At 44.4% G+C, this 20,470-nt stretch overlaps 1 protein-coding gene across 1 annotated transcript in view; it reads right to left on the reverse strand.

Moving 5' to 3' along the window:
* The window catches only part of BBS2 (Bardet-Biedl syndrome 2), a 29,635-nt gene extending 10,358 nt beyond the window's left edge, over positions 1–19,277 (reverse strand). Inside the window, exons 1-7 of the mRNA XM_002711528.6 lie at positions 18,936–19,277; positions 11,823–12,050; positions 8,627–8,752; positions 8,301–8,363; positions 7,483–7,560; positions 3,500–3,604; positions 3,330–3,416 (exon numbers count right to left, since the gene is read on the reverse strand). Coding sequence (XP_002711574.3) covers positions 3,330–3,416; positions 3,500–3,604; positions 7,483–7,560; positions 8,301–8,363; positions 8,627–8,752; positions 11,823–12,050; positions 18,936–19,052 — 804 coding nt within the window. The 5' untranslated portion in view covers positions 19,053–19,277. The remainder of the gene's footprint in view (positions 1–3,329; positions 3,417–3,499; positions 3,605–7,482; positions 7,561–8,300; positions 8,364–8,626; positions 8,753–11,822; positions 12,051–18,935) is intronic.
* Between the last annotated feature and the right edge of the window lie 1,193 nt (positions 19,278–20,470).

A 20,470-nucleotide genomic window follows, 5' to 3' on the forward strand; every position in this document is an offset into this window, starting at 1 on the left:
AGAGAAAGACAAAAGGGAGCACACCTGAGTGCACACTCCCCTACTTCCTGATTCACTCCCCAAAAGCTCTCAATGCCAGAACTGAAGTCAGGAGCCAAGAACGCAATCCAGATCTCCCCTGTGGATGGCAGGAGCCAGCTGTGTCAGCCATCACCACTGCCTGTCAGGGCCTATGTTAGCAGGAAGCTAGAATCAGAAGCTGGAGCTGGGAGCCAAACTCAGGTGCCCCAGGGTGGTGCCTGGGTGTCCTAACTGACAGCTTAAGCCAAATGCCTGCCCCTCATTATTTTTTAATTTCACTTTGTCCACGAATGTTTTGAAGCTCCTTCACATATGTAAAGTTTGAAAAATGGCTAGTTGGCCCAATTTTCCACCATGTAACCTTTTAAAACAACCCTCTTCCACAGAGACACTATTCAGATACATTAGAAAGCTCTCCTACCTTTTGAGTTTCCTCTTCCCAGTAGCTAGTTCTGATCAGAAACAAGTGCATCTCAAAAACAATTATGAAGGACAATCATTTAAAATTATGATTTTTATTCCAAGGAAGGACACTGGTATCCATCAACAAAGGGATAACTACAGAAAAATCTAGTAATCACCTCAAAGACAGTGCTACTCACTAATTCTATCTTTTCATAAACACCCTTCTGAGGCCAAACTTTGCCAAATTTTAAAACCAAAAAATAATTCAAGTCACAGATTATTCCTTGTTTGCGAGTGTATCACTTTCAAGTATCCATGTTTTCAACAATAGCATCATAAAAGCCTGAAAATTACAAATGCTAAACCCTGTGAAGTAGTGAATGGTCTGTACTTTACCAAAGCTCTTGGTGTATCAGCATAACTCTCTAACTCAAGCTGAACTCACATTGCTGCTTCCTAGCTAAGCCTTGCTACTTCACAGCTTCCTGTGGGGAGCAATCCGGACTGGACTAAGTTACGGGAATTAAGACTTATTCTATGCATCTGCTCTCCCACAATATGGCGCTGGGAGAGAAGTAAACAGCTTCCGCACAGCTGCCTCCAGTTCAACTAATAAACTGTAGGACTTGCTCCTGATTGGAGGAGAGCAGCGTACTCGGCGTGTGGGCAGCCGAGTTAGGATTGGCGGAGGAGGACTATAAAGGAGGAGAGAGACGGCATGCACCAGGAACATCTATGGGGAACATCTAAGGGAACCCGTGCAGCCCCCGAGAAAGCCGGCCGGCGGAGTGCCGCTCCCCTGCGGAAGTGGGGAATGTGGCCAGGGGGAACTGCCCTTCCACGGAGGTGGAAGGGATAGTAGCCAACCCGGGAAGAACCAGCAGCAAACCCGGGGAGGGCCGAGCAGACGAAAGAACAGCGCAGGGTCCTGTGTTGCTCCTCCACGAAGAGGGGGAGCGACATAATGGTGCCGTGACTCGGATATGAAGCCTAGGCAGGGTTTGGTGTCGTTCCTCCACGAAGAGGGGGAGCGACAGCTTCCCACACTGCATTTCCACAATATTTAACAAACAAGATGGCTCATCTGCTAACTAAGCAGCACGACTACAGATTAGTATTTCTGTAGACATTCCTCTCTTTTGCGGATCCAACATGGAGGTCTAGCTGGAAGGAGAGGCAGATGACCTTTCAAGTCAATCAACGACTTTCTGAAGACAAAGCTAACTGGCTGGCACTTTTTTTGTTTGTTTTATTCTGGGAAGGCTGAAATGGAATTCCCATGCAAATTTATCTCCGGCCAGAATTTTCCCCCAGCTGCAATGCCAGGTGGACAATAGGGAAGACAGGACTGGAAGCCATCAAGCTAAGTCTGGTCCAGGTTCTGGTGCTGGACATCCTGCTGCCTCCAGAATTCCTGTGCTCCAGGTGGGACTTCTTGTCGGAGGTGGAGCTAAAGAAACTGAAAACCACCTCCATCCATTTGCCACAAGATCAGACAAATGTCCTTAATGCCACCTGCTGGCTGGTCTTATTAGTATCTACACCTACATTCACAAGCTGGATCTGTGTATTTCCCACTTTTAGTGTATTTGTTAAGAGTAATCAGTTTTTCCACTTCCATAATGATTGTGAATTTTTCCCCTCTAGAATAGATTATATAACAGAAATTCTTCAAAGTTTTGAAAGCATTTAATATAAAGAATCTAAGTCCAGAGTCATACCTGGGGGTAACCTCTGATAATTTCTTGTCTCCTACTTTTCTAATTCTTGACTCAACCATAATGATTTATATTTCCCCAAAATATGGTCCACTGCTATGGTCTCAATATTTGCTTTCTCCAAAAGTTTATAATGTAGAAATCCCAACCCCTAAAGTGATAGTAGCATGCGGTGGAACTGGGGGGCAGGTGACTGAGTAAGGAGGGCAGGGCCTCTGTAAACAGCATTAGAGCCCATTTAAGAGGCCCCTGAGGGATCCCTTGCCCCTCATGCCATGTGCAGTTACAGGGAGAGCACAGTGAGCTCTCACCAGATACTGAGTCTGGGCTTTCCAGCCTCCAGTGTAAAACAAACCTGGTATTTTATAAACTACTTTGCCTATAGTATTTTGCTCTAACAGCCCAAATGGACTAAGTCATCCACCTGTGGACTTTCAAATCCATTAACAAGCAAGTACACAGTCTTCCCTTATAACCTGAATACCTATACCAAAGACAAAACTAAGCAGAGAAGCAGGAACCAACCTAATTGTCCTTCAAGTAACTCGGGCTCTAAAGAAAGCTACAGGAAGACTACAGGTGCTGGGGAAAAGTAACGAAAAATCAAAGCAGGAAAGACAGGAATCAGCTGATCCCCTTCAGGCAATTCAACACCTACAGACAAGAAAGCTAGGGCAAATGGTCTCCATGGAGACGTGGCAGCTCCGGAGGCAGTTTCTAACAAGACAATCCTGACTTGCCAAATGACTAGAAAATTGTGATTTGAAGTTATAAATAGAAAAAAAGCAAGAGGATTTTATTTTGAAGTTATAGCTGCTTGTTATGTTAGCAATATGCTAACATGATTCTTTCCACTAATTTCCAGTTTTAAAGATCTATTAGAAAAGAGCTATCCACATTGTTCATTGTTAAGTTATTAAAATTCCTTTTGTTACTGGCCCACGCTTGCAGTCAACCTGCTTAATGCATCCCCATTCCTTCAAGGAAGAGCTACAGAATGGATCTCCCTGGAGAGTCTCCTTCAGTTACCAAACTGCAAGAATCCTCAGTCACTCTGTAGGTTAAATTAGAAGACACAGCCAAGGACTCGGTTTGTATCACCACGGTACAGTTCCAAGTCACACAGCCAAGACGTCAGACCATTACTGCTAAGGATTATACCCCAACTCTGCTATTTAAACTCACCTTCCCGTTAGACCAACCAGTTATCAGTTCACACACTCCATCAGAGTTAAGGTCAAAAGCATGAATGCTCATGGCATGATTTTTGGACTGAAAAAGAATTCCAATAATTAGTAGTGAAGTCTCTCAATAAGTCTCAAGTACTACAGTATCAGAGGCTGAATGATACGAACTTTAATTCTCCAGTACCGGGCTGTTTTGTCGTAAACTCCAACTGTGCCATTGGAAAGGGCATAACCAAACCGACTGCCATACATGGGGCACAGAGAGGTGATGATCTGAAAAACAAAATACAAATGCATCTTCCCACAAAGGCTCGATTTCATGTGAAGCATGGTGTTATAAAACTGCATGCCTTGCTACAACTGTGTTAAAATCAGATCCAAGGGGCTGGCAGTGTGGTGCAGCAGGTTAAGCCACTGCTAATAATGCCGGCATCCCATATCAGAGTGCCAGTTCAAGTCCTGGCTCTCCACTTCTGATCTGGCTCCTTGTTGATGCTCCTGAGAAGGCAGAAAGAGATGGCCCACGTACCTGAGTTCCTGTCACCCACATGGAAGACCCAGATGGATTTCTGGGCTCCTGGCTTTAGCCTGGACCAGCCCCAGGCCTTGCAGCCAATTAGGGAGGAAACCAGCAGATAGACAATACTTTGTCTCTCCCTCCTCGCTGTCACTCTGCCTTTCAAATAAATAAATAAGTTTTTTAAAATTAGATTTAAATGTGCTCCCAAACCATTAGAGGGGAATGCACTCCTCTTCTCAAGATCCATGTCATCTATTTCACTGTTGTATAATCAGGTTTAAATGAACTCGCGGAGTTTGGTGTTTTAGATCAGGTTTATGTGGCAAGTTTCAGAAAATTATTTTTTTAAAGATTTATTTATTTGAAAGTTGGAGTTAAACAGAGAGATAAGGAGAGGCAGAGAGAGAAAAAGGTCTTCCATCGGCTGGTTCACTCCACAGTTGGCCACAATAGCATGAGCCAGGAGCTTCTTCTGGGAACCCCGCGCATGTGCAGGGGCCCAAGGACTTGGACCATCCTCTGCTACTTTCCTAGGCTACAGCAGAGAGCTGGATTGGAAGTGGAACAGCTGGGACTCGAACCGGCGCCCATATGGGATGCTAGCACTGCAGGCAGTGGCTTTACCTGCTACGCCACAGTGCCAACCCCAGAAAAGTATTTTTTTAAGCACCGTAAAACTGAAGTAAAGAGGGAAATAAGCCAAGTACACAAGATCTAGAATACACATAACAGATGTTATTCACAAAAGATTTTAAGGACTGATCCAGTTTTCTAACTTATAATACCCTACGTTCTAAATTTTTAAAAGATTTGTAATCTACAATTGAATATCTAACTTTCCATGTACATATTTTTCTGTGACATAATTTATTGTTTGCCAGAGGTAAAAAAGGAAACATAAGCCTGTGAAAACTGAAAACCCAGGCTTATGGATCTGTGTGGTATAAAACAATATACATAATGCATATATTATACAAAATATTTACAGAACTGTTCAGGGACTGAACATGCCCCAAAGGATAAAATTTTAAGATACTGGGGCCGGCGCCGTGGCTCACTTGGTTAATCCTCCACCTGCGGCGCCAGCATCCCATATGGGCGCCAGGTTCTAGTCCTGGTTGCTCTTCTTCCAGTCTAGCTCTCTGCTATGGCCAGGAGGGCAGTGGAAGATGGCCCAAGTGCTTGAGCTCCTGCACCCACGTGGGAAACCAGGAAGAAGCACCTGGCTCCTGGCTTCGGATCAGCACAGCGCCAGCCGTAGCGGCCATTTGGGGAGTGAACCAGCGGAAGGAAGACCTTTCTCTTTGTCTCTCTCTCACTGTCTACAACTCTACCTGTCAAATAAAAAAACTTTTTAGATACTGAGCAAAATTATCCTTTAAAGTTAAAAACAAAGCTTTATAACATTTATGATCCTGAAGATCTACTTTCTAACTCTGACCCTAATACAAGAGGTATTAAGAAATGAGTTGTATAAAGCAGAGAACAGTTACGTAATTTCCTTTACACCTACAGCCTTTCTACAAAACCACCCACTTCATTTAACTCTAAATACAAAGTGCTGTGTAGGATTTCAGAATTATTTAGCTCCAGGCAGTACTGTTCAACTGCCGCAAGAATTATGACTCTGCTAGGAGCTAGACCAAACTAAGGGGACAGGAAAACGGTCCTGCAATAAAGAATGTTATAAAGACAGTAATTTCAAAAATTTAGCTACAGGTTCCCCACTCCATTTGTGCTGCCTTAGTTCCCTGTTTCTTTTCCTTTCTTTTTGATGTGGACTAGACAACCAACAGATCCCCTCAAATCCCTGCTCTGCTACATGTTCTCTTCTCCTCTTCCAGGATTTAGGAAAAACGTCTCAAAAACATTCTTTCCTCATATCCAGGGCTGACAATAAACAAAAATCCAAGAAAAGCTGAATAAGTCCTACCAAATGAAAAAGTATAATACAAATTAGAATGAAAGAGATGGGTCCGGCGCTGTGGCATATCTGGTAAAGCTGCCACTTGCAGTGCTGGCATCCCATATGGGCGCTGGTTCGAGTCCCAGCTGCTCCACTTCCAATCCAGCTCTCTGCTGTGGCCTGGGAAAGCAACAGAAGATGACCCAAGTCCTTGGGCCCCTGCATCCACGTGGGAAACCCAGAGGAAGCTCCTGGCTCCTGGCTTCGGATTGGCCCAGCTCCAGCCATTGTGCCCATTTGGGGAATGAACCAGCGGATGGAAGACCTCTCTCTCTCTCTGTGTCTCTGACTCTCTGTAACTCTGCCTTTAAGATAATAAATAAATAAATCTTAAAAAAAAAAAAAAAAAGAATGAAAGAGATACAATAATGCAGAACCTACAGGCCAGTGATTCTTTTTATTTTATTTTTTTATCTTTTTTTTTTTTTTTTTTTTTTTTTTGACAGGCAGAGTGGACAGTGAGAGAGAGAGACAGAGAGAAAGGTCTTCCTTTGCCGTTGGTTCACCCTCCAATGGCCGCCGCGGCCAGCGCACCGCACTGATCCGATGGCAGGAGCCAGGTACTTCTCCTGGTCTCCCATGGGGTGCAGGGCCCAAGCACTTGGGTCATCCTCCACTGCACTCCCTGGCCACAGCAGAGAGCTGGCCTGGAAGAGGGGCAACTGGGACAGAATCCTGTGCCCCGACCGGGACTAGAACCCGGTGTGCCAGCGCCGCAAGGCGGAGGATTAGCCTAGTGAGCCGTGGCGCCAGCCAGGCCAGTGATCCTTGAGCTAGGATTTTTTTTTGGAGGGGAGGGGACTTATACAAAAACTCAACGTAACATTTAACTTTTCTAATTTTTGGAAATAATATTAATACCTTCCTATTAGAGTTGTAAGGATTCAATGAGTTACTTCATATAAAGCATTTAAAATAGTATCTGTTATATAATAGGTACATAATAAATGATTTCCATTATTATTATAATTATTATTATTACATGGATTAACTAATCATTATGTATTCAACTATACTTAATTTTTCTCTAATCAGTCTTTTTAAAATATATCTTTTTTTTTTTGACAGGCAGAGTGGACAGTGAGAGAGAGACAGAAAGGTCTTCCTTTTCCATTGGTTCATGTTTTCTACTTTTACCTCTCATGCTGTTTTCATTTTATTATTTTTTATTTTTATTTATTCATTTTTTTTCATTTATTAAGAGCCAGAGAGAGAGAGGCATAGACGGATAAACAGAGAATTTCCATTTGCTGATCCACTCCCCAAATGCTTACAACAGCCAGGGCTAGGGAACTCAATCCCAGTCTTCCACATGGGTGGCAGAGACCCAATTACTTGAGCCATCACCTGGTGCCTCCCCACAGTGCACATCAGCAGGGAAAGCAGCTGGGACTCGAGCCCAGGCACTAAAACACAGAATACAACATCCCAAGCCGGCATCTTAACCACTCGGGCAAAAGCTCATCCCTCAAAATATATCTTAATACAGGGTTTTTAAATGCTTCTTTCTCTGGAACATGTGGCTCTGGGTGACCACCACAGTTTTATTCCTAAAGCCATCTGGGTTGTGTGAAGATGTCCTGGCACTCTAATTTCATGTAATATTGAACGTTGTTGACCCACTGCCCCCAGGGCTACCACAATTCCGAAGCAGTTATGTCTTACCTCTGTTTCTGTCATTTCTGCCACAATCTCGTCTTCTTTAAAAACTCGGATGTCAAAATCCTCAGAACCAACGAGAAGCTTCGGGGTTAAAATAGAAATCAGCCACATTTAGTTTAGTAAGTGAATGCAGGAAAATTTTGTAAGTGAAACCAAAGACTGTCAGAGTACTGCTTATGCTCTTACTGCCACCCAAGAGTTCCAGCGCCCCAGTACGCAGATGCTCAGAGGTTCCCGCTAATGGAGGGTCAACAGATCCAGTGAGTAAAGAAAACTGGCCGCTACAGATTTCATCTGCCCTGTGGGTGCACATCTGGCCAGAACACAGCTTTTCACTGAGCACCTGAAAATGCTTCCTGGTTCAAACACCCAAGGACAAGACAGGGCAAGCAGCGCTCAGCACAGCACCTCCCAGCCTCTGGCTGCTCGAGAAGCCAACTTCCACAGTGACCGGAGGAATAATTTCAAAGGCCAAGAGCCAATCTCTGAAACTTTAACATTTCTGAACAAGCTAGCCAAAACTGGAAGCTACTTAATTAAGATGGCGCCAGAGCAATGTCTAAGACTGAATATGACTCAGTTCCCATCAACTGTTCTGCTCTCTCTTGTGTCTTCAAAACATCGTGGCCTTGACTTTTGAATTAGACAAATACAAGTGAGTAAATGCACAAAAGAGTGGAGAAAGACAGTCAGTCAGTTAGCTCATCACTCAGGCACCAGGACACCAAAATCAGCCATGACAAGTGAAGATTTTTCTCCATACTGCCACTCTCATAGAAAAATGTATTAAGTTAAACACACCAGAGGTATTTTCTCCATACCTCTTTCTTCCCATCACCATCAAAGTCACACAAGGCCAAGGAATGAACATTGTCTCCAGTAACCTGAAAATAAAACCAAAAATCATTACTATACATCTTTTTTCACTTAATACAAATCAATCAGCTTTATGAGGAAGAAGACTTTGCAATACACCAATGGATGCTATTCAAATTATTCATATTCTTTCTTAGTGTATAGAATTACAAGACTATTTCATTTTTTATTATTCAACAGTCAGTGGTTAACAAAAAAAAAAAAAAAACCTGAAAAACATTACAAGTAAAAATGTTTAAAAGTATCAAACAGAATGTGTTCTTCTCCATACCGTCCAAAAGAGATCATTTCCTTCATGATCAAAACCCTGAAGAGCACAATTTCCACCAATGATTGCAAGAGGAGAGGAAATATCTCCCAACGTCCCCAGCACAATTGCATTTGCCCCGTCTGTTACCTAGAAGAAAAAAAGACACACAATCTCAGGTATAATGACCTATGGGCACACTGGAGGTCAAGTATATCCATGTCTTTATTTGGATACCCAAATTCCTCTACCATCATTTGTGTGAAGCCACGTGATCTCCCGAGAGGCAGCCACGGCTATCCACCAACACCCACCACAGGGAGCACAGACACAGGGTAAACGCACAGCTCTGTCCTCGCACCTCGCTGTTAGGACAATCCAAGGCTCAGGACCTCAGGGTTCTAGAAGGCAAACTCTCCAAAAAATCAAGACATGATGTAAACACCCAAACTTCGTGATTTACAGACACCATCTTGGATTGAAAGGCTTTTAATACCATTACCCAGTTCTCTTACTACTATTCTTTTAAATTTAAAAGTTACTAAGAATTACAAAGAATAATAAAGCAAACACCCTCATGGTTTTACCATTCAGAATTAATAAATACCTCAGATACTACTGAGTGAAAGAAGACATACAACAAAGAATACATTCTGAATTTGTATGAAATCAAGAACAGAGCAAGCTAATGTATGCTGACAGAAGTCAGAACAGTGATTCCCTGTGTGAAGTAAGAATTTATTGGAATGGGGCACAGTAATACTTTCTGAAGTGACAGAAATGTTCTATATTCTTATTGGAGGTGTTGGTTACAAGAGCAAAACTCACCAAATTGTACAATTAAGGTTTGTGCATTTCACAGTAGGTATATTTTACCTCAATAAAAAAATGTAAACAAAATGTACTAGTATTTCCAGAAATTTATTCTTAGGAAATAATCAGAGAAGTGGGCAAAGATTATCACTGTATCAACTATAATTGAGAAAGAGTGGAAAAAACATAAGTGTTTGATAATACTGAATTGATGAAACAAACTATGAAATACCACAGAACAAATAAGAATGACAAATAAATATACAGTAACTCCATATAAGACTCAGTTACAATATATTAAGGAATGGAAAGGCTATATGTAATAGCTAGGGAGCAGGATGTCCATTAACTCATGAATAGATAAGTAAAATATGGTATATACATGCAAAGGAATATTTTTCAGTCATAAAAAGGAATGAAGTACTGATACATGCTACAACATGGATCAACCTGCAAAATACTATGCTAAAAAATAAGTCACAGAATATATAAGGTATTATATGATTACTTATTCATGAAATGTTTATCATAGGCAAACATACAGAGCCAGAAAGTAGATTACAGGCTGCCTAAGGTTAGGAGGCTAAGGAAAAGGAGAGTGTGGGGCAGGCACCTGGTATAGCAGTTAAAATGCCAGTTAGGATGCCTATATTCCACATGGAAGTGCCCAGGTTCAAGTTCTGGATCTGCTTCTGATTCGTTTCCTGCCAATGTGCACTCTGGGGAGAGCAGATGACAACTCAAGTAGTTGGGTCCCTGACACCACGTGGGAGACTTGGATTGAGTTTTGGGCTGCTGGCTTTCGCCTGGCACATCCCCAGCTGTTGCAGGCATTTGAGAAGTAAATCAGGAGATGAAAGATCTCTCGAGCCTGATCTCTCGCTCTCGCTCTCTCCCATTCCATCTCTCTCCCCTTCAAATAAATAAAAATTTAGATGAAAAGAAGAAGAGGAAGAGCTTGCAGTTCTTTAAAAAAAGAAAATGAGAGTTACTCCTAAAATGGGCATGAAGCTTCTTTTTGGGATAATTAAGATGTCTGAAATTGACTGTAGTGATGTTATGCAACTGTAAATGAATTAAAAGCCACTGAATTGTATACTTTATTTTTTTTTAAGATTTATTTTATTTATTTGAAAGATAGAGTTAGAAAGAGAGGTAAGAGAAAGAGAGGTCTTACATCTGCTGGTTCACTCCCCAAATGGCTGCAATGGCAGGAGCTGAGCCAACCCAAAGCCAGGAGTCAGGAGCTTCTTCCAGGTCTCCCACAGGGGTGCAGGGGCCCAAGGACTCAGGCCATCTTCCACTGCTTTCCCAGATCCATTAGCAGGGAGTTGGATCAGAAGTGGAGCAGCCAGGACTCAAACCGGCGCCCATATGGGATTCTGGTGCTATAGGCCGGGTCTTTAACCTGCTGTGCCACAATGCTGGGCCCTGAATAGCATACTTTAAATAGGTAACTTCAGGGCAAGCATTCCATATCAGAGTGCCTAGGATCAAGTCCTGCTTCTGCCTCCCTTCCAGCTTCCTGCTAATGCACACCCTGGCAGGCAGCAGACAGCTCAACTACTTGAGTGCCTGCCATCCAAGTTAGAGACCCAGGTGGAATTCCAAGCTCCTGGTTTCAGCCTGACCCAGCTCTGACTGTTGCAGGCAGTTGGGGAGTGAACCAGCAGATGGAATCTCTCTCTCTCTCTCTTTCTCTCTCTCTCCCCTTGTCATTCTGTCTTTCAAATAAATTTAAATAAACTTTAAAAAATCAAATACTTATTAAAAAGTGGGTAAACTGCATGGTATGTTAATTATAATAATCCTGTTATTAGAAAGAAAAAGTAAAAGGCTACATGTATATGGTATGATCTTATTTTGTAAAATAATTTTACTCATATATTTAGCAAAAAATCCAGATAAATAAATTTAAGAGTTAAATCTTATTTCCGGATGAAGAAATTATGGGTAACTTTTTCTTTTTGTTTCTCTGTCTTTTCTGTAAGACCATTAATTACTTGGGTATTAAGGCTGCAGCAGCCTGTAGATGGCAGGCTATAATAAGGGCTTCTCCTACAAACTTGTACTTTAAACATCAATGCACAGTCACCAGGAGACCTCTCTGCTGGCTTCTCAGCTCTTGGCTGAATTCCCAGTGGGAGATCTTGACAGGTGACAGTATCATGGATGGACCTAATAGAGATAGGCTGGAGGGTCACCAATGACCCTCCATGAACAAATAAAGAGGTTCCAAGAACATGAAGCAAATGGCAAAATTAAATGGCAAAATCTCCATATTGGTTACACTGTAAAAGTCACATAAACAGACCAAAAACATTGTCTGATCTCTTTCAAGCATAAAAAAAAAAAGTGGACATTAATGAGGTAATGGGAATTTTATGGTATAAAGGATTGTACTTGCCTCTCTGTAGAACAAATCTGAGTTATTGTAGACATCATAAGCCAAAAGATTGGTCTGCGTCCCCACTAAAAGAGTATCATAGCCAAGCTCCGGGTTCAATACTCCTGCAGTCAGACAGCTCACTGCCTGGTTAATGTTGAGAAGAGAAACATCTGATTCCAGAGGGCTCTGGAAGACCCTGGGCGCACTGAAATGCTGGCTCCGGGTATGAGGATTGTGAATAAAAACCTAAAACAAAAATAGTTAATTATACTCCCTTAAATATGTAAAATTAGCATCATACTTTAACAACAAAAAGAATTTCATTAACAGATATTAACACTAGCAAGAAGTCACTTTAATCACCTATAAAACTTCAAACACTCATACACAGTTCTAGGTATGGCCAACTTTCAGCTGCTACAAATTAAAGAAATCCAGTGGTTCTCAGCCTTGTAAAAACAAGGTAATGAACAAGAGCTAGTTGTCACTTACCAGGGCAACCTATATACTACCCCCAGCAGGATGTGCAAGCACTTTTACAAACCAGACTTCCCTGACTAAACTACAGGGAGCTGCTACCAGCTTCACTGTGATTGCTAGACACCAAGATTATAGAAAACAAGATTGGGGCAGTTCTAGTCCCGGCTGCTCCTCTTCCAATCCAGCTCTCCGCCATGGCCTGGGAAAGCAGTGGAATATGGCCCAAGTCCTTGGGCCCCTGCACCCATGTGGGAGACCAGGAAGAGGCTCCCGGCTTCAGATTGGCGCAGTTCTGGCTGTTGCAGCCATCTGGGAGGTGAACCAATGGAAGGAAGACCTTTCTCTCTGTCTTGCCCTCTCACTGTCTGTAACTCTACCTCTCAAGTAAATAAAAATCTTTAAAAAAAAAATAAACAGGATTAACACTGCCGGGGCCGGCATTGTGGCATAGCGGGTTAAGCTGCTGCCCACAACACCAGCACCCCATATAGGCACCAGTTCACATCCTGGCTGCTCCTCTTCTGATCCAGCTCTCTACTTTGTGGCCTGGGAAAGCAGTGGAGGATGGTCCAAGTGCTTGGGCCCCTGCTCCAGCATGAGAGACCTGGAGGAGGCTCCTGGCTCCTAGCTTCAGATTCGCCCAGCTCCGGACATTGCAGCCATTTGGAGAGTAAACCAGCAGATGGAGGATCTCTTTGTCTCTCTCTCCCTCTATAACTCTAACTTTCAAATAATTAAACAAATCTTTAAAAATTAAAAAAAAATGATTAGCACGTGTTCAAAAAAATATTAATACTTCCTTCAGTATCTTTCATCCAAGAACCTAACAAATTCACTTCCTAACCTTTCTAACAGTGTGGTAGTTAGTAAATCTGTTTATAAACTTAAATTCAGTCACACAAACCTACATGGGTTTTTTAAATATAGGCTTTAATACAGGCTTTTTTAAAGTCTATACTAGTAAGATGGGGGATTAAATACTTGGCCCAAAGATAATAAATTCAGCAACCTGAATCTTCATAATATAGCCGTATGACTGTTTGCATAAGTAATTCAACTTCCTTGGGCTTCCTCTGTGAAAAGGTTTGAGCCAGGAAATGCATTCTCAAGGAGGGTGATGCTGGTCTCAAGATGGGCAACTGGGTTTGGGATTGGAGTGGGGGGAGGCAAACCTTATATACCAGAATGAGTAAATGGCCACAGTATAACAAGATATACTCAGTATTGACAGACTCTAACTTACAATGGTTCAACTTCTTATTTTTCTGATAGTGTGAAAACATATATTTTCTGTAAAAAATGTACTCCATCACATGGAAACCTGGATGGAGTTCTGGGTTTGTCTTTGGCCTGACCCAGCCCAGGCCTGGCCACTGTAGGCATTTGGGGAGTGAACTAAAGAATGGAAGATCTTTCTCTCTCTCTCTTTCGCTCTGTTCTCTCTGCCTTTAAAATAATTTTTAAAAATTTTATTGGAGAAATTTTCATTGTCTAAAAAAAGCTCCATGAAGGCAAATATTTATCTATTCTATCTCTCTATATATATGTAGATATATAAACATACACGATATACATATATACAGATATAGAGAAAGGAAAAAACTGGACTAGAGATCCCTTAAGCCCCTTCTAATGATAAAGTTTGCTTTTTTGGTTTGTTTGACAGGTAGAGTTACAGACAGTGAGAGAGAGAGAGAAAGAGAGAAAGGTTTTCCTTCCATTGGTTCACTCCCCAAATGGCCGTCATGGCCAGAGCTACGCCGATCCGAAGCCAGGAGCTTCTTTCCTGGTTTCCCACGTGGGTGCAGGGCCCAAGCACCTGGACCATCCTCCACTGCCCTCCTGGGCCACAGCAGAGAACTGGACTGGAAGAGGAGCAACCGGGACTAGATCCCGGCACCCATATGGGATGCTGGAACCACAGGTGGAGGATTAACCTATTGCGCCACAGCACCAGCCCCAAGTTTGCTACTTTCAAAGGAGTATTCCATCCCTTTGATATAATACAAACAATTAAAGAATTACCTACACGAGCTAGTCTATTTAATAAAAAAATGATTCTCCAAAGAATGGACTAGAAAAATAGAAAACATGTGCAGCTACGGAATACTGCCTTCATGTTCTCATTTGTGTGACTCTTTACAGCATGCTTTGATAATTAACTGCACTTCATCCTCACTCCTTAACTTCTGCTTTACCAGATGAGGTCAGGAGATTGAAATTCCTTTCCTAAGGTCTTGAGACCTCTACGGGGCTAAACACGAAGCTTGGTGTGCTCACAGACCCTAAGCTCTGGAAGCTGCCACCATATCACACTTTGTTTTGTAACAGTTCTGAATGAAGACGTTTCGGAACTTCTACCAGTTAGGCATGCTGAGAAAGAACCAGAGAAGCAATAAGTTATGGGTACCATGTTCATTGTTACTGCAATGGAAAGATTTCTGCCAAAAGCAAAAGGAGTATCAAGAATCAGACTTCTCAGGGTTCCCCTCCTGCTGTTCTGGGTACACAGAAATTCAGTCCCATGGGACTCCTACCTGTCCCTTTTTGGCAAGGAAATAGCATTCTCATTCGCTTGAAAAATGGACCACTCCCAGGGCCCATTTTCTAGACTCTTTCCAAAGGACTGGCTGAGGTTCACCCAGTCATTTGTTCTGCTGACCCTCAGCTGCACGGTGAGAGAAAGCATGTCCCCAGAGGAAAACACTCACGTTCACACTGCAAGAAGACCCTTCCGAAGGGCAGGCATTCGGTGCAGCGGTTAAACTGCAGCTTAGGATGCCTACCTCTCAAATCAGCGCCACCTGGAATGCCCATAGCCCATATCAGAGCCTGGTGTGGGTCCTAGATACATGCTATACCACCTGCAATCTGGCTCCTGCTAATGCACACCTGGGGAGGCAGGCGATGACAGCCCAAGTACTGTGTCCCTGCCACCTACACAACGGATGCTTTCATGTTCCTGGCTTCAGCCTGGCTCAGCCCTGGCTGTTGCAGGCATTTGGGGAGCAAACAGCAGATGGAAGTTCTCTCTGTGTCTCCACCTTTCAAATAATATGAAAATAGAAACCTTTTCCCCAGGCCCATTGGCAGGTCCATGTTCACAAGAGTCCCAGATATAATAATTCAGTCAGTCCTGTTTCTAGAGAGTCAGGCCCCAGAGTGAAACAGTTGGCTTTAACCCTACCTAGAATGCTTGTTTTTAAAGAAAAATACATTCATGAGTTACTAAGATCATAAAATATTGTCATTTTTTAAAAGATTTATTTTATTTATTTGGAAGAGTTACAGAGGTCTTCCATTCCGCTGATTCAATCCCCAAATGACTGCAATGGCCAGAGCTGAGCTGATCTAAGCCAGGAGCCAGGAGCTTCCCAGGGTCTCCCACACAGATGCAGGGAACCAAGTCCTTGGGCCATCTTCTACTGCTTTCCCAGGCCATAGCAGAGAGCTGGATCGGAAGAGGAGCAGCTGGGACTCAACCAGCACCCATATGGGATGCCGGCACTGCAGCCCGGGGCTTTAACCCGCTGCGCCACAGCACTGGCTCCAAATGATTATCAATTTTCTTAAGATTTATTTATTTATTTGAAAGACAGAGTTAGCAAGAGACAGGCAGAGATCTTCCAGCAACTGGCTTGCTCCACAAACGGCCATAGTTGGGCTAATCCAAAGCCAGGAGCCAGGAACTTCTTCCAGGTCTCCCATGTGGGTGAAGGGGACCACCTTCTACTGATTTCCCAGATGCATCAGCAGGGATCAGAAGTGGAGCAGCCAGGGACTCCCTTACGGGAGTAACTTTACCTGCTAAGCCACAGTGCTGGCCCCTATCAATCTGTTTTTAAAGTCTGAAGATAAAGGCGGGCGTCTGGCATAGAAGTTAAAGTGCCGCTTGGGATGCCAGCAACCCATATCAGTGTGCCTGGGTTTGAGTCCTGGCTCCAGTCCTGATTCAGCTTCCAAACACTGTGTTCCCTCGGAAGTAGCAGATGATGGCTCAAGGACTCGGGCCCCTGCCACTGCCACTGGAGACTCAAACTGAGTTGCAAGCTCCTGGCTTCCGCCTGGCCCACCCCTGACTATCATGGGCATTTGGAAAGTGAACCAACAGAACTAAGATGTCTCTCTGCCTCTGCTTTCCAAATAATAAAAATTAAATATATTTTTTAAAAAGCTTCTAAAAACCATTTTCAGTGGGTAGACAGTGGGGGCAGTGGTCAGGAAAGATTTTAGGTCCCTTCCTCAATTAAAAAAAAATTTAAGTCTCAATACAACCACATCAGAATTTTTCAAAACTTCTAAATTACAAACACAAAGTACATTGCTTTTTATTTTAAGTCTTCAGAAAGAGCCCTAGAATAAAGTGTTCCATCCTCCCACTCTGCAACTCCCCCTAATTTCCCAACTTTCACTCCTACACTCACCCAACTGCCTCCTGCTGCCGTGTGTCCTCCACATACCAGCCAGTTACTCCTCTAAAACAAACCAAATCCCATCACTTACTTTACCTTCCTATCATACTCAGTGGAAAAATCAAGGCCTCGGGGTAAGCGTTTGGTGAAGCGGTGACGCACCTCTCGGGACACACTCATCCCACACCGGAGCGCCTGAGCTTGAGTCACGGTCCCTCTCTCAATTCTAACTTCCTGCTGATGTGCACCCTGGGAGGCAGCAGGTGACAGCACAGGTCCTGGCCACACACATGGAAGACCTGCAATGAGTTCCAGCTCCTGGCTTCAATCTGGCCCTTCCCTGGCTATTGTGCGCATTTGGGGAGTGAACCAGCAGATTTTCTTTCTGCCTTTCAAATAAAATAAATAATTTATATATATATATATATATATATATATATATATAAAAAAAAACTCCAAACAACTAAGGTCTTTACCATGGCCTGCAGAGCCCCATATGACTTGACCTATAGCTACCTCCTGGCCTCCCTCATTCCCTTCCAGCCCTAGTAGCCTCTCTGTGGGCTGGGAACACAGGAGCATGTCTCCAGCTCTAGGCTTCTGCACTTGCTGATTCCTTTGACTGCAGGGCACTTAACCCACTTATGTGCAGATAAGTTTCATTTCCTTGAAACCACTGATGGCTGTTTTTCAGAGGTCCATCTGATCAACCTAAAGTAGCAAGTTCCTAATATCCCCATCACTGTACTTTGTCTTTTCTCTTACGGAACTATTTACATTCATTATATTAATTGCCTGGCTCCACTCCCAAACGTAAGCTCCAAAGGGGCAAAATGTCTGTCACTTTCAGTAATACACTTGCAGCACTAAGACCAGGACCCAGCATATAGCAAGCTCTCAAATTAGGGACTGAGTTAATATGGGTATTTTCAGCCCATTTATATAGCTACTGTGAGCCAATGGCAGAACCAATATGAATCCCTGTTTTGGCATCTGTCAGTGTTTCCTAAAAATAACATTATCATGTCCAGGCCTGGTGCTAAGTACTTTACTCCATTGCACTGCTTAATAAAAACGAATCATATCTTTTCTTCTTAAGTATCCCAAGCCATAGCAAATGAAGTAATAACATACAACATAGGTGGAAGTTTCTTGAAAACTACCAATCACTACCCAAATGCTAAGCTTATTTAACCTTCATGGGCTCAGAGAACATACGCGCTAATCTCATTTCCACCACTTTCCAGGAGAGTGACCCAGGCGCAGCTTTCAGCCTCTCTGAACTATTCCTCATCCACAAAGGGATGGCGGGGGTGGGGTGGGGGTCACAAAAAGAAAACAACGGCCAACAATTAGTGAGCGCTTCTTATATGCCAAGCACTTTGCATGTATTAGCTTATTTAATCCTCACGCTGTGATAGGTACAGTTATTAAACACCTTGCCCAAGGTCAGGAAATTAGTGAGAACTGGAGCTAAGATCTGCCTCTCACCTGTGCTATGCTACCGCCCATGGCCTTGTTAACAAGATGCAGAGATAATTAACATAATAAGGCTGCGTACAGCTAGAAGTTATTACGCTAGGTGTCACCGTATTCCACGCAATTTAGATACGCCTCCTTCAGTACACAGGGCCTTGATGCGCCTTCTTTGTTGTCCTTCTAGAATTTAAGATTTCTCAAAGTAGGGACCCCAACCTAATTCTGAATCCTCTGCATCTAGTATAATGGAGGTGTTCGGTAGAAGTCTGTGGAAGGCTTAATACAGGTCTGAGACACCTCGCTCAATACCTGGCACGCAGTAAGCACCTAACAAACACTTGTAAGTTATGGGCAAAGACCACCGACAATGGCTCAAACTGCAACTGGATGCCATTCATTTCGGAGTCCTTGTACTCCTTTTCCTTCCCCACTATAACGAGGCTGGGTGAGCGTGCACAGAACTCCAAGAGGCAGGCAGAGGCCCCGGGCTCGAATCTGGGACCTGCTATTCCGGCTAAGCCTGGCCACGCTGCTTCTGTAAGCTCCTTATCTGCGCAGTGACTCCACCCTGTCCAAGAGCCCGACCCTAAGACAACATCAACAGCTCAGCAAAGCTGTTCCTGCAGGACCCCATCACCCCGGGCAGGGTGGAGCACCACGACAGGGCGTCCGCCCATGGTTGCCCGGCAACCCGGGCTGGGGCGGCCTCCAGAAAGGGTGCAGGGCGGACGACAGGGGCGGTGCAGGTGGGAGTGGTTACCTTGCCCGCTTGGGTGGCGGCTGCCAGGCACGGGTGAGTCCCGTCGTAGCGCCCTATGGCCACCATGCGGGGGCTGATTTTGTGGCGCAGTTTCAGGGTGAACACGGGCAGCAGCATGGTGCCGACGGCTCAAGGAACGAGAGCTGTGCCCGAAGCCGCCGCCGCAGCAGCACCGTTGGCCTCATCCGCCCCGCCGAGGGGCGCCAGGACAAAACCCGCCCGGCCTCTGATGCCTTTGGAGGGATGCACCGACAGGATTTGCTTCAGTCCCGCCAGCTCTCTGCGGCTGCGCGGACACGCCCAGGCATCCACGGCTGCGTAGTCCCGCGCATTCCCTTCTGCGGCTGCGTAGGCCCCGCCCAGCTCCTATGCGGCTGCGCAATGGAGCGTCCGTGCGCTGCCAAGGCTTTAGCTGGTTTTCTCTCGGTTATGGACACCGCACACTGCTGCCGCATCCCGAAGGCAGATGACCTCAAATACCAATCCTCTAAGGAAAAAAATATGCTTTAGACGCTCAGGTTTAATCCAGAGCCCATTGTGAAACTCCCTAAAAATGCAAACATGAAAAGTAGCCATTCAACATACACTTTTAGAGATTCATGGCAAACTTCTGCGCTCCTGGAACCGATACTAGTCGGGAAACAAGGACCAGACCAGGAAGATACGTAGTATGGCTTTGGTGGTAAGCACTAAACTGAAAATTAAGGAAGACGGAATAGTGATTGGAGGGAATGCGGTTTTAATCAGTGATAGGGAAGAGACCTCGCTGAGAAATAACATTGAGGCAGGACCTGAAGGAGGTGGGGGAGCCAGCTGCGAGAAAGCTCCGCAGAGGAGGCTCAGGCCCTGAAGGCTTGCCCTGGCTGCCTTTTGGAAATAGACATTTAGGCGTGAATGATGTGAGGAGCAGAACCAGGAGAATATAGTGTTGTGGAAGCCTGGCAAAGAGAAGGTTGCCAAGAAGAGGAAAGTAACAACAGGTGTGTTATGAAGGAAGGGTCTGGAATAATCAGTGGCTCTTCAGAGGATACACCTGTCATCTTCACATCAGTGGGAACTGGAGCTCCCAAGGATCTAGGACTTGGGGAGGGGGCAAGAGGGCTTGGGAGCTGGTGAGTTTTAGGGAGGCAGCACTGCATGGTACGCAAGCCCTTGAGCCGCCACAGCCTGCAGAGTGGAGTTCAGGTTCCTCCCCCGGCTGTCACTGGTGGAGATTTGAGCTCAATATTTAATCCTAACGCTCCCATACTGAGAACCTTCTCTGCCCCCACTACCTCATTTCATCCTCAGCCACCCTGAGGGGAGACACTGTCACCTCATTTTTCAGCAGAGGACGCTGAGTCATAGGAGGCTCCCTAGCATAATTCCAGAGTTGTGGAGCTGGAAGTGGCAGAGCCAGGCTGGCAATCCCAGGTGTTTGGGCTCCAGAGCCTAAGCCCCTGACCACCACACCTTTACTGTCTCCTGCAGCGAATTTCCTAAAGTACCAGGGTCCTTGTCGGGATCAGACAAGTATTAACAGTGTACTTCTGAGA

Source organism: Oryctolagus cuniculus, chromosome 18, assembly GCF_051225735.1.
Source record: "Oryctolagus cuniculus isolate XC-2025 breed Fujian yellow rabbit chromosome 18, ASM5122573v1, whole genome shotgun sequence".
Taxonomy (NCBI): domain Eukaryota; kingdom Metazoa; phylum Chordata; class Mammalia; order Lagomorpha; family Leporidae; genus Oryctolagus; species Oryctolagus cuniculus.